Source organism: Protomyctophum bolini, assembly GCF_963924005.1.
Source record: "Protomyctophum bolini genome assembly, chromosome: 24".
Taxonomy (NCBI): domain Eukaryota; kingdom Metazoa; phylum Chordata; class Actinopteri; order Myctophiformes; family Myctophidae; genus Protomyctophum; species Protomyctophum bolini.
Genome location: NC_137885.1, coordinates 25,018,676 through 25,032,766, shown reverse-complemented (window position 1 = coordinate 25,032,766; position 14,091 = coordinate 25,018,676). Strand labels below are relative to the sequence as shown.

The window sequence follows — 14,091 nt, the reverse complement described above, 5'->3', positions numbered from 1 at the left end:
TGAGGGGGGGGGGGGGGGGTGGGGGACTTGAACCTGTGGCACGTCGTCCGGCTGGATTAGCGGCCGAGGTGCCTCGACCGTCAACTTCATTGATTGTGTAATTGTGACAGCCTTCCTGACATGTCTGTCTGTCCCTCTGTCTGTCTGTCTGTCTGTCCCTCTGTCTGTCTGTCCCTCTGTCTGTCTGTCCCTCTGTCTGTCTGTCCCTCCGTCCGTCTCTCCCTCCGTCTGTCTCTGTGTCCCTCCGTCTGTCTCTGTGTCCCTCCGTCTGTCTCTGTGTCCCTCCGTCTGTCTCTGTGTCCCTCCGTCTGTCCGTCCTCCAGAGATCTCGTCCATCAAGCGTCAGAGGGAGGAGCAGGTTGCGGAGGCGCGCCGTAAGGCCATGCCGGTGGTTGGAGACATGAAGCCTCTGGCCGAGGCTCTCCCTGAGCTGTCGCAGCTGCTTAGCGTCCCCGCAGCCGGCTGCGCAGCCACGTCGCAGCGGCGCAGCCACCGCAAGAACAGACTGTGAGTCTGTTTCTAGTTTTACATTTAAATGTTTTGGGGTGGGGGCTTTTTAAAATATATATATATTTCCAATGTGGACAACAACCGGTCAAGACACCACACACAGCATGTTGTCATTGTAACACCCGGTAATGGATATTAAGTGTTACGCGCGATAAAACCTTTACATGTTAACACCCGGTGTTATTTAATCCATTACATTATAGCGCCCAGTTGATTTATAAACACGGACCAGGTGGACTAGTGAGAGATAGAGGTGGACTAGTGAGAGATAGAGATGGACTAGTGAGAGATGGACGTGGACTAGTGAGAGATGGAGGTGGACTAGTGAGAGATGGAGGTGGACTAGTGAGAGATGGAGGTGGACTAGTGAGAGATAGAGGTGGACTAGTGAGAGATAGAGATGGACTAGTGAGAGATGGACGTGGACTAGTGAGAGATGGAGGTGGACTAGTGAGAGATGGAGGTGGACTAGTGAGAGATGGAGGTGGACTAGTGAGAGATGAGATCATCTCTCCTTCATTGTGGGACTGCAGAACCCTGGAGATATTATGTCAACACAACAATAACACTGTGAATAATGCGGATGTTCAGCTTCAGTCCGTTTTGTAGTTCGTACCAGGAGGAGTAAGAGCGTTATCTATCTCTGCTGGTACCAGGAGGAGTAAGAGCGTTATCTATCTCTGCTGGTACCAGGAGGAGTAAGAGCGTTATCTATCTCTGCTGGTACCAGGAGGAGTAAGAGCGTTATCTGTCTCTGCTGGTACCAGGAGGAGTAAGAGCGTTATCTGTCTCTGCTGGTACCAGGAGGAGTTACCTGTGGGGGTACGCCCTAGACTCGCCCGCTAGACTCGGGGTTCGTAGACTAGGGCTACGCTTGCATGCGGGCCCTTTGTCTAAGACAAATTTCTTCCTCGGGAGACTAATAAAGTATATCTATCTTATCTATCTCTGCTGGTACCAGGAGGAGTAAGAGCGTTATCTATCTCTGCTGGTACGCAGAGGACGCAGTAGGACCGCCACATTTTAAAATCTGCACGGGACATTCCTGAGCCGTGCGCGCGCACGTTAGGGGGAGACATTGTTTATTTCCTTTTAATTTTTTATCCACCCAGTGACATAATGTTCAAAATGTGACCTCCGACCTCCTGTTGACCTCTGACCTCCTGTTGACCTCTGACCTCCAGGCCAGTGAAGAAGAGGGCGGAGCCGACAGACTTCAGCCTGATGAAGCAGCCTCAGAAACGCAAGTTCTTGTAAGATACACACACACACACACACACACACACACACACACACACACACACACACACACACAGTCACACACACAGTTACACGCACACACACACACACACACAGTCACACACACACTAACAAAACCTGTGCGATTCCTCTCCTCTTCCAGAGAGTCGGAGAGCAGCCGTTTCGGCGAGGCGGCGAGGAGCCTGGCGGCTGCGGCAGACCCTCTGGCGGACATCGCTGAGCAGCTGAGGAAGAGGATGAAACAGGAAGAGGAAGGAGGAGGAGGAGGGCCCAGTTAACCCCTCCCCCTCTCACCCCCCTCCCCCCCACCCCACCCCCCACAAAAACAAAACCAACCCGCCTCCAAGCCGACCGCCCCCTTTTCTCCACCTAGAGAACTAGTTTCTAGAGTCTTGGAACCGTACGGGTGCTTTTAGTTGTTTTCTTTTACACAGAGCCGGCAGCAAAGCGAACCCCCACAGGTTCCTGTCCCTTTAAACGGAGCCCGGCAGCAAAGTGAACCCCCACAGGTTCCTGTCCCTTTAAACGGAGCCCGGCAGCAAAGCGAACCCCCACAGGTTCCCGTCCCTTTCCTTTCGCCATTGTTTATTTCACATCTGCATCTTCCAATCTGTAAGTAATTCATCATTTTGGTTCCTGAACCGACGTTTGATGATTTTGTGGTTCTGAGCCTCTGGACCGGGCTCACATTTAGGCAGGAGAAGAAAAAGGAAGAAAAATATAAAAGCACGTAAATCGGTTCAGCCCTGGTGGAAAGGGGGCCCTGGTGGAAAGGGGGCCCCGGTGGAAAGGGGGCCCCGGTGGAAAGGGGGGCCTGGTGGAAAGGGGGCCCTGGTGGAAAGGGGGCCCCAGTGGAAAGGGGGCCCCGGTGGAAAGGGGGGCCCTGGTGGAAAGGGGGCCCTGGTGGAAAGGGGGGCCCTGGTGGAAAGGGGGCCCTGGTGGAAAGGGGGGCCCTGGTGGAAAGGGGGGACCCTGGTGGAAAGGGGGCCCTGGTGGAAAGGAGGCCCCGGTGGAAAGGGCCCTGGTGGAAAGGGGGCCCCGGTGGAAAGGGGGGGCCCCGGTGGGAAGGGGGCCCAAGTGAGTTCCAAGGCAGAGAGGTTTTTTTGAGGCGCGCTAGCCCCTCCTATATACAGCTTTAATGGTTGTCTTTAAACGATGCTTGTTTCAGAAAACGCCTCATAGACGATAAAGAGAAATGTAATGTTTGTGTTGAGGACTAAAACAAACATTAGCACCCGTTGCTTAAACACACATTGTGTTGTAATTGATGTTGTGAGATGATAAGAGCGCCCCTCACTTCACACGGGTGTGTTTTTTCTTCTTCCCCGAGCCCACCTCACATGACCCCCCCGCACCCCCACCCCCACATGAGAACCCACCACGGTCAACCCCGCACCCTCCCATTAGTCAAAAACATCCCAATACGCCGTTTCTTTTTTTTTTTTCGTGCTCATTTTGAAACATTTGAACGTGTTAGGAAGAGTGTTTTCTATATTCCAAGTTGGACTGATAATGAACACACACACACCCGCCCCAACACACACACACCCGCCCCAACACACTCACACACCCACCCCAACACACACGCACACCCGCCCCAACACACACACACACGCCCCAACACACACACACACCGCCCCAACACACACACACACACACACACGCACACACACACACACCCGCCCCAACACACACACACACATGCCCCAACACACACACACACACACACACACACACACACACACACACACATACACACACAGTAGTAATCAATTGTGCTTCAATTAAAAAACACAATTTCTATGTTGATTTTGTCCCTGTCACAATTATTCATCAGAATCAGTGGTTTTCACCATGTGATGCCATTTAGCCTCTCAGACCCATTTGAGCCACGGACCACCATGTGATGACATTTAGCCTCTCAGACCCATTTGAGCCACGGGACCACCACGTGATGCCATTTAGCCTCTCAGACCCAGTAACAACGCCTAATCAATAGGTGTGATTCTGCAAGGTCTCGAGCCATTAGATCTCATCAATAATGTATCACAGTGTCAAATTAAGTCATCAGAGCTCGCTACCATCTATCTATCTATCTATCTATCTGTCTGTCTGCATGATCTTTCTACGATATCTGACGCTCATATTGAACATGATATAATTAATATTAGGAAATTAGGTTTCCATGTTGTAACAAAGACAGAGAAGTGGAAGTGGTTGGAATCAATTCGAGGTACATTTCCAGTCAAACGGACCAGAATGCGGTCTATAGTCTAGCTAGTTAATTCCAGAATGCAGCTTGTAGATCTGCTATTTTCAGCATGAAACCAAGTGTAAAATGACTTACACTGGAGCTATCTCTTGTCCACTAAATTTGGTCTCAGTTTTAGTCTTAATAGCATAGTTTTAATTTAGTTTCCATGTTGTTTTCGTCAGTGAAAAAAGGTAGTCACCACACCTTATACCCACTGGTTATTTTAATGTAAAGACCAACTACCTCCCCCTGGCCAGCCGGGGCGCCTGATGGAGGGCAAAGGAATTGGTTGGAATAACGTGTTCCTTCCAAGTTCCACGTGCTTCGTCCGGCCAGGGAAATTCCCCCCTGTCAGGTGAAAAGAAGCAGCTTGGACTCCTCATGCATAGAAGGAAGCATGAGGTCAGTCCGTTGCCCCCCCCCCCCCCAGGTTGGCAGAGGAAGTGTAGCGCCCAGGATTAGATAATTGGCACTGGGTGAAAAAAAACGGGTTGCAACATTGTGGGATAAGAATTATGAGAAAAAACCCTAACCCTGGAACAACATATTTTCAGATGGGGGTCGGCGGCCAAAAAAATTCATATCATTTTTGCAACTTTTTTGGGGTCCTTGACATGAAATATTGAGAACCACTGAAGCTAGAAATATTTTCAGAAAACTGTCATGATTTAGAAGACATACTTTTTAAATTCCGATGTCAGGCCTTAATAATAATACAACTTTTTTTGTATAGCACCTTTCATGACATGAAATGCAGCTCAAAGTGCTTTACAGAGCAATGGAGACAGAAAGAAAAGCAAGGCATAAACATAAAATAAAAAAAATTAGCGGTAATGCAATACAGTGAGGAATAACAAAAAATTAAAAGATAAATTAAAAGCAAGAGTGTAGAAGTAGGTCTTGAGCTGTGCTTTAAAAATGTCTACAGAGGCTGCCTGTCGAAGGTACAGTGGGAATTTGTTGCCCCTAGAAGCAAAAAGCTGGTTCCCCGTATTTCTTAGTTTTTTTAGGCAAAGCAAGCAGGCCATCAGAAGACCTTAGGGGGGGGGCGGTTTGGGACATATTTAGGCAGGTAGGAAGGTTTGGGACATATTTAGGCAGGCAGTCATGTAGGTAGGAATGTGCGAGACCATTGAGAGCTTTATAAACAAGTATACAATCATTCATCAAAAACAACTGGAAGTGGGTTAATGTGTTTGATTAGAAAATAACTTGAATAGTTTTGGTCATATTTTGATAATAATCCAATTTCTTGATTGATTGAAGTTTGTATTCAGTTTGTAGTAGAATGGAAGGTACTTACAGGTCTCTTATTATTATTATTAGTATCATTATTATTATTATTTAAGGGTCCAAGAAGTTTTTATGAGCCAATGAAAATTGCTGGTTTGTGAAAATTCTTCTTTTGTCCCTAATACAGACATGCAGCGTCATATGCTTTTGCAACTGTACAATATGGTAGAGGGTCATGCCAAATAGCACTGAAAGCAGTCTTACTCCAATAGGCAGGGCCGGATTAACACCTACTGTATGAGGGCCCCTGGGCACTGAAGCTCGAAGGGTCCCCCCTTCACGCTCGTGCAACAATTTTGCTGTTTTGGGGCAGCTTTATGCCGTTACATTGGCCTATTTCCGGCTACTGTCAACTCAGCTTGTCAGTCAAAGTTGTGCATATTGTTCTTATTGCTTATTGTCTTCTTTCTTGGTCCAGCCTCATCGCTGCTTGCAACTATATTATTATTATTATTACTGTACAGGTCGATACAAAATCTACTAAGGATAAAACCAGAGAAAGATTTGTTTACATCAGGGTCCTCCATTTTCAAGAAAAGATATAGAAACAACATGATGTGAGTGAGGAGCCCCCACCGGGAGGACGTAGAGGATAGAAACATGGTGTTAGTGAGGAGCCCCCACCGGGAGGACGTAGAGGATAGAAACATGGTGTTAGTGAGGAGCCCCCAATGGGAGGATGTACTCTATAGAAACATGGTGTTATTGAGGAGCCCCCACCGGGAGGACGTAGAGGATAGAAACATGGTGTTAGTGAGGAGCCCCCACCGGGAGGACGTAGAGGATAGAAACATGATGTTAGTGAGGAGCCCCCACCGGGAGTATGTACTCTATAGAAACATGGTGTTAGTGAGGAGCCCCCACCGGGAGGACGTAGAGGATAGAAACATGGTGTTAGTGAGGAGCCCCCACCGGGAGGACGTAGAGTATAGAAACATGATGTTAGTGAGGAGCCCCCACCGGGAGGACGTAGAGGATAGAAACATGATGTTAGTGAGGAGCCCCCACCGGGAGGACGTAGAGGATAGAAACAACATGATGTGAGTGAGGAGGACAGGAGAGGACAGAGACAGGGGATACCAGACCAAGCTCTACTCGTTTGGTCTGACACTTTGTCCAAATATGGAGATGAGTGACATCACAGCACAGACGTAGTATAGTGATGTCATGGCATGTCCACATGAGGTCGAGATGACCTCCTCTTGCGAGACAGAGAGCGAGGTCAGAGGTCAGCATGTGGCGTCAAAGGATACTTCGGGAGACATTTTGAAATCGGAAACGACGAAAAAAGAGATGGCGCCTCCGCGTCTCCGCGGAGCGACCACCGGCTGCAGGTGGGCGTGGCTCCTGGCGCTCCCGGCGCTGCGCCTGGCGCTCACGCTGCTCAACAACCTGACGGTCATCCCGTCCTACTGCCTCTGGCTGCTGCTGCTGCAGCCGCTGCGCCTGCTGGGGGGAGGGGGCGGCAGCGCCCTCTACTGGCGCGCCGAGGGCCTCATGTACGGCTGGATGCAGGCGGTGATGGCGTCCTGGGGCTGGAGCGCCGGCTACACGGTGGCCGAGTGGGGGGACGACCTCTCGGCGGTCGTCTGCGGGGGAGGGGCCATGCTGCTGGTCAACCACCAGGCCACGGGGGACATCCCGGCGCTGCTGACCGCCCTGCTGGCCAAGGGCACGGTGGTACGCCGCACCACCTGGCTGATGGACCACGTGTTCCGCTACAGCAACTTCGGCGTGGTGTCGGCGCTCCACGGGGACTTCTTCATCCGGCAGGGCCGCGCGCACCGCGGCGCGCAGCTGGCCGCGCTGGCGCGACACCTGGAGGCGCGGCGGCGGCAGTGCCGCGACCGCCGCGACGACGGGTGGATCGTGCTGTTCCCCGAGGGCGGCTTCCTGCGCAAGCGGCGCGCCGCCAGCCAGCAGTTCGCCCGGAAGAACGCGCTGCCGCACCTCACGCACGTGACGCTGCCGCGGCTGGGCGCCGCGCAGGTCATCCTGAGGACGCTGCGGGCGGGCCAGGACCTCCCCCCCTCCTCCCCCTCCGTGGGGGGGCGGGGCCTCCGCTGGGTGGTGGACGTGACCATGGCGTACCCCGAGGCGCGGCCCATGGACATCCAGACGTGGGTGCTCGGCCAGCGGCCGCCCACGGTCATCCATGTGCACTACCGCACATTCGCCGCGCGCCACGTCCCCGTGGACACGGAGCCGCTGACCGCCTGGCTCTACCAGAGGTTCGTGGAGAAGGACCGCCTCCTGGCGCACTTCTACCACACGGGGGTGTTCCCCCCCGCGGCCGAAGGTCGGGAGAAGACCGTGACCCCGGACGGCGGGGGGGCCAGGCCCGTGACCCTGGACAGCTCGTGGCTCCTGGGGGTCCATCTCCTGGCACTGGCCTCTGGCGTCATGTGGTACCAGGTGCTGCACTACCTGTGTGGCTATGTGTTCAGAGCAGTGCTCTGAGTGGTGCAACTCTCTGTGTGTTTGGGGGGGGCACAGTGTGAAGCTCAACAGCGCCACTTTGTCACCTGTTGGTACCCTAGACAGACAGACAGACAGACAGACAGACATAGGGACACACATTACTGGTCCTTGGAGTGGCTGCACCACTCAAAAAAGAACGAATCACACCCCAGTGTTTTTAATGAGCAAATTAGTAAACACAGTGATTATATTATATAATATAATTATAATTATAGAATGAGTGATTCTTTGGTAAATAGATGAACATTGTATTTGAACACATTATGGACAAACCCACACCTTGACATGAACACAGGAAATACTCACATTATGGACAAACCCACACCTTGACACGAACACAGAGAATACACACATTATGGAGTTAGCACACCGTTTATCATCATTTTTGAGGATTTGAAAAAAATGGAAAAAACGATGGGTTATCTCTTATTTCCGGGAGGGACCAAGTGGGAAATGGATAGCAGGGGGGGATTGGGATGGACTACAATGAATGTAATCCTGTATGTGTTGTGTATATACTCTATGCTAACTACTAATTGTAAATGGGGATTGAGGGTGCATATACAGGGAGTAAGTTTATATAAAATGGCATTGTGTGATTCTAAGAATGTGGAATATGGTTATGGTTACCCATGGGGAATGGTATGGGCTAACCAGGTAATGGACTGCCCTATAAGAAGCAGTCAGTTGTCTGTAACCTCAGATATGACAGGTTGTTATGCATATGACATGTCAAAGTGATTGAGAAATAAAGCCTTATTGAAGGTCCCCTGGACTGGTCTCTATTCATGTGTTGCCTTGGCCGCTCGACACTCTCACACATACTATGGCACGCCGTTTTTCATCATTTTTGAGGATTTGAAAAAAATGAAAAAATGAAAAAAACGATGGGTTATAGCCCATGTTTTTTGAAAAAAAATAAAAAATAAGTTAGCCTCGTTTCTCATCATTTTGGACCATGGGCTATAGCCCATATCGTACGGCATACTATAGCGCGCCGTTTTTCATCATTTTTGAGGATTTGAAAAAAATGAAAAAATGAAAAAAACGATGGGTTATAGCCCATGTTTTTTGAAATTGCGGAAATGGAAATTGCAGAAATGGAAATGAAATTCCGGAAATTGCGGAATTGCGGAAATTGCGAAATTGCGAAATTGTGGAAATGGAAATTGCGGAAATTGCGGAAATTGGGAAATTGCGGAATTGCGAAATTGTTGTTTAAATTTCGATAAAGGCCTACTTCATTTTTTTGAAAATCAATATTTCGATACAGTCACTGTATGTGTATATAATATAAAGTAAAAAAAACAACTGTCAAAATAAAGTAGCCAATCAGGAAGCCTGTCAGTCACAGATGTGAGATGTCCATCTCATTTTCACCCTCCTCCTAACCAATGAAAAGCGACAGCTATGGATTGCCCCCCCCCCCCCCCCCACAGTCACACACGCACGCACGCACACACACACACACACACACACACACACACACACACACACACACACACACACACACACGGGGAGAGAGAGAGAGATGCGCAGAAGCCGCAGAGAAGAGCATCTCTTCCTACAGAATTAAGCTGATCGCATCGCGCACAGTAAGTACACCAAAGTACATGAGAAAATGGACGGATATGTATTGTACTGTAGGCTACTGTACTGTATTGTAGACGGAGCCTTTTGTTATCTTCTCTGCTTTGCTTCGTTCATGGAATGGATCATGGATTCATTAGTGGAAAAATAGCTGATCTACAAGTTTTAAGCATCGATTTGCGAGCTTATATAGATCTACAATCTGTGTTTTTTTGTGTTGTTTTGGTCAATTAATTCATCATTAATCGTGTTGTTTTTTATCGTGTCAGAAACTTTGATTGATTGATTAAACATTTAATTGACAGATTGTACAATGGTTACAGATAAATACAAAAACTACTGCTAAGAAACCCAGAAAAAGCACTGAGACATGTTTCCATCACGGTCTTCCATGTTCAAGTCATCAGAACATCTAAAGACACTTCTATATTATGTAAAACATGTTTAACCATCTACTTCCTGCTGAACGCTGTACGCTCTTATTTTGAAATCCGCCGTTCTGAGAGGAAATACTTGTGGCTGTTGTTGTTGTTAGCTTGTTGCTTCTGACACACCTGACACACCTTTAGCCGCCATGACGCTTTCCAGAGGTAAAGTAAACAAGACATTAATTATGTGCTCTACTTTCACACCAAAGTTCATATATTTATGACAAGACATTAATTATCCGGTCTACTCTCACACTAAAGTTCATATTTATGACAACATTTGAAGGAGGGACTGCCATTGGATTTGTTTTAATTTAAGTGTTTTCAAGTCATGTGAAAGCAGGGAATCATAGCTTCAAATTAACATACTGGTTGTTCAGTTTGACCCACCAGTTTTGGAGATGTGGGCTGGCTTATAGAATAATGTCTTATAGAATAATGTCTTATAGAGTAATGTCTTATAGAGTAATGTCTTATAGAGTAATGTCTTATAGAATAATGTCTTATAGAGTAATGTCTTATAGAGTAATGTCTTGCAGAGAAACAGTGAGTTGAGAAAACAGGCCTGAAAGGTTTGACATGCATTAGGCTACGGACCTCCATTTAATGGCTTTCTATCTCTTGGACACCATGCAATTTTGATTGATTGCAAAATCAATGTTAATTTAACTAAGTGTAGAAATGACCCTAGTGGGTCCATTTGGTTCCATGTTGTGTACACTCAGAGTTACAGACCCGTAAGGGTCCATTTGGTTCCATGTTGTGTAGACTCTCAGAGTTACAGACCCGTAAGGGTCCATTAACTCCATTTGGTTCCATGTTGTGTACACTCTCAGAGTTACAGACCCACAAGGGTCCATTTGGTTCCATGTTGTGTACACTCTCAGAGTTACAGACCCGTAAGGGTCCATTAACTCCATTTGGTTCCATGTTGTGTACACTCTCAGAGTTACAGACCCACAAGGGTCCATTTGGTTCCATGTTGTGTACACTCTCAGAGTTACAGACCCACAAGGGTCCATTTGGTTCCTTGTTGTGTACACTCTCCGAGTTACAGACCCGTAAGGGTCCATTTGGTTCCATTTGTATACACTCTCATAGTTACAGACCCATAAGGGTCCATTTTGTTTCCAAACTATCCTTTAGCTGGGGACCCCCTGGAATTCCCCCCACGGTAAAGAGAGGTCGGTACACAGCCGTGCTCAGCTGGTCACTCTGATAAAAAGTTATAATATAATATAATATACACATCTGAAACTATTCATTTTACGTAGTGAAGTTAGTGGTTTCCAACCTTTTCATATCAAAGCCTCCAGGTTATCTTCACAATATGTGACACTGATTTACTACGACACTAATGGAATATTAGGAGTCCAACTGTGCTAGTGGACCTGAGTTACAGCCTGTTACGGTCACTCGGGGCGAGCCTTTTGTGTGTTTCTGGTCATGTTATCGTCCACTCAATTTGTATGTCTGCGACAAAAAATAAATGTTCCACAAGCCAGATGACCCCTGGATGACCCCTGGCAACATCCAGCAGCGTTCACGGTATAGTGCACGGTTACTACGGTAACTACGGTATGATCCTCTTAAATGGGCAACTGTTTTTTTTTGTGCAGTTTTCTTTTTGAGAGAGAGAGAGAGAGGGAGAGAGGAAGAGAGAGAGAGAGCGAGCAGAGGTGGTTCGGCCGGCTGGGAATTGAACCAGGGAATTGTGCGCCCATAATCTACGTAGTGTGCACCGCCACCGTGTATCCAACGGTCTGTCGGACGCCCCGTGTTCCTGTTGTGAGTAAAATATCAGATCCTACTTTAATATAATTATATATATATATATATATATATATATATATAATATGTGTGAGGAGGAAATCCACAGCATGAAGAATAGAACAGACTAATAATTAAATGTCAGTGTTTTTCTAATGTGTGTGTGTGTGTGTGTGTGTGCGTGCGTGCGTCCGTGCGTCCGTCCGTGTGTGCGTGCGTGCGTGTGTGCGTGCGTCCGTGCGTCCGTCCGTGTGTGCGTGCGTGCGTGTGTGCGTGCGTCCGTGCGTCCGTCCGTGCGTGCGTGCGCCCATGGCTTTGTCTAGCTTTGTGATGCCTCATACTCATAGTACATTGTGAGCTTGTAGATCTGCTAGTTGTGACACTGTGCTGACCCTGTGAGCTTGTAGATCTGCTAGTTGTGACACTGTGCTGACCCTGTGAGCTTGTAGATCTCCTATTGTGACACTGTGCTGACCCTGTGAGCTTGTAGATCTCCTATTGTGACACTGTGTTGACCCTGTGAGCTTGTAGATCTGCTAGTTGTGACACTGTGCTGACCCTGTGAGCTTGTAGATCTCCTATTGTGACACTGTGCTGCCTGACCCTGTGAGCTTGTAGATCTGCTATAGTTGTGACACTGTGCTGTCCAGACAGCCCCGCCCCCGCCCCTCCCTCCCTCCGACTGCAGTGATTGGTGCATTCATCTGAACTTGACTTTGAGAGAAAGGTAATTTCACCCTCTGCACGATCAATAATTAAATAATACATGCCCAAATGTGCGTTAAATACGTTAATTTCGCCATATCCCAAAATGAATCATGTATACCAAACTTCCCTGGCTGCTGATTCAGTATTTAAGTTAGTAGTGAATCAGTAAATCTGACCCTAGATCTGCTCTTGGAGGCTATAGTCTAACCCATTCATTTCCCTTTTGCTGTTTTAAGCATTATGTTATACTTTAGCTGTCGGAAAAATCATGAAAATGTGGCGCAAATCTTTGAATGTATGCTCTTTCAGAGTGAACGTTTTTAAGGAGGAGGAAACACTGATCATAATTATCTGAACGCTGAATCATTCACACGTACGCACGTACGCACACACACACACACACACACACACACACACACACACACACACACACACACACACACACACACTTGTGAGAACATTGACATTATGATTGTCATTAAAAAATAAGCAAATTTTTTACCATAAGTTTAAAGGCGGAAAAAGAAAAAATAACAGATTTGCGCACGACTAAATGTAAATCTGTCATAACTCAATATCTAATCCCTAAACAAAACTTCTAAATATTTAATCCTAAACTAAAAATGTCTAAATATTTAAACCTAAACTTCTAAATTTCTAATCCCAAACCTAATTTGCATACAAATTATTGCTGCATGAATGAATTGATAATTGATTTTATCTTAATTTCCCATATTATGTCTAACATAAAAATCTAAAAAATGTACAGAAATAATACAAAAGGCATATTATATTCCTTAATCAAATATTTATTGGACTCAAATCTTTACTTCTGGGGTGGCGGGGGGGGGGGGTCCCTAGGGAACAACACATTTTCAGATGGGGGTTTATTTACAGAACGTTCTTGGGTTCCTTGACATGAAAATGTTTGAGCACCACTGATATAGAAACATGGGGTTTTTCAGAAAACGGTTAGGAGTTAGAAGACTTTGGGCTGTATTTTGCGTGTCTTAAGTACCAGGTCTTATTACCTAACTTGAGTAAACTAAAGACCTGGAGGCGTGATCAATGCTCTTTGGCCACTAGTCAGAATAGCCAAATGGCATTGATCACGCCTCCATGGAGGTCTTTGGTTTGCTCAAGTTAGGTAATAAGACCTGGTACTTAAGACACGCAAAATACAGCCCTTTATTTTTTTTAGAATCTGTCTCGGGGTCAAAACGGGTAAATGTAACGTAATGCTGTTGGCACCTTCCTGCCCCACGCAGCGTCTTGTGTTGGTGGAAGCCAGGTGAAGACGCGCAGTTTGGAGGGAGAAAAAAAGAATAAGTGCATTTGATGCATTATTGTGGATCTGTGATGTCTCAGCAGCGCTCCGTCAGTCTACAGGAACTGAAGACTTTGAATCAATACAAAGACATTATACAAAAATACAAAATACAAAATGCTTATTTCTCTAATCCGGTTTTCTTTAGATCCGTCTGACTGGGAGATCAGTGCGTCGTTTTACTCCTTGAGTCCAACCCATTTGGACCCGAGGACGATTCTACAAATGCCTTCTATAACTCATGACAGTTATCTGTAAGACCTCATGTTTCTATATCAGTGGTTCTCAAATCATCTTCATGTCAAGGACCCCCAGAATTATATGTTTTTGGCCGCCGACCCCCAGAAGCACAGTTTGAGTTAAAAACATTCTCTCTGAATGAGTAGCGCGGCAGTAGCTTGTAGATGTGCAATTTTTCAATAGCTAAAGTATAACAGAAGAATTATAGAAGAATGGGCTAATGATATCTC

The 14,091-nt window shown here is 47.0% G+C and overlaps 3 protein-coding genes across 7 annotated transcripts in view; all 3 read left to right on the top strand.

Moving 5' to 3' along the window:
- Nucleotides 1-3,130, top strand: part of slx9 (SLX9 ribosome biogenesis factor) — an 11,556-nt gene extending 8,426 nt beyond the window's left edge. The window contains exons 4-7 of one of the 5 annotated variants that reach the window (XR_013963645.1): nucleotides 324-507; nucleotides 1,695-1,763; nucleotides 1,913-2,656; nucleotides 2,868-3,130. Coding sequence is in view for 1 of the 5 variants with exons in the window: in XM_080758073.1 (XP_080614199.1) it covers nucleotides 324-507; nucleotides 1,695-1,763; nucleotides 1,913-2,048 (389 nt within the window). In the remaining 4 variants the exon portion in view is untranslated. Of the gene's footprint in view, nucleotides 1-323; nucleotides 508-1,694; nucleotides 1,764-1,912 lie in introns of all 5 variants that reach the window. The other 4 variants (XR_013963646.1, XR_013963647.1, XR_013963648.1 and 1 more) reach the window with 4 other exon arrangements.
- Nucleotides 1-14,091, top strand: part of LOC308311453 (double-stranded RNA-specific editase 1-like) — a gene marked incomplete at both ends in the record, with an annotated part of 118,044 nt that overhangs the window by 85,823 nt on the left and 18,130 nt on the right. The gene's annotated exons all lie outside the window — the stretch shown is intronic.
- LOC308311454 (acyl-CoA:lysophosphatidylglycerol acyltransferase 1-like) lies at nucleotides 6,509-7,777 on the top strand (the record flags this gene model as incomplete). The annotated part of the gene is made up of 1 exon (XM_080758142.1): nucleotides 6,509-7,777. One exon carries the CDS (start codon nucleotides 6,509-6,511, stop codon nucleotides 7,775-7,777), a length of 1,269 nt encoding a protein of 422 aa, XP_080614268.1.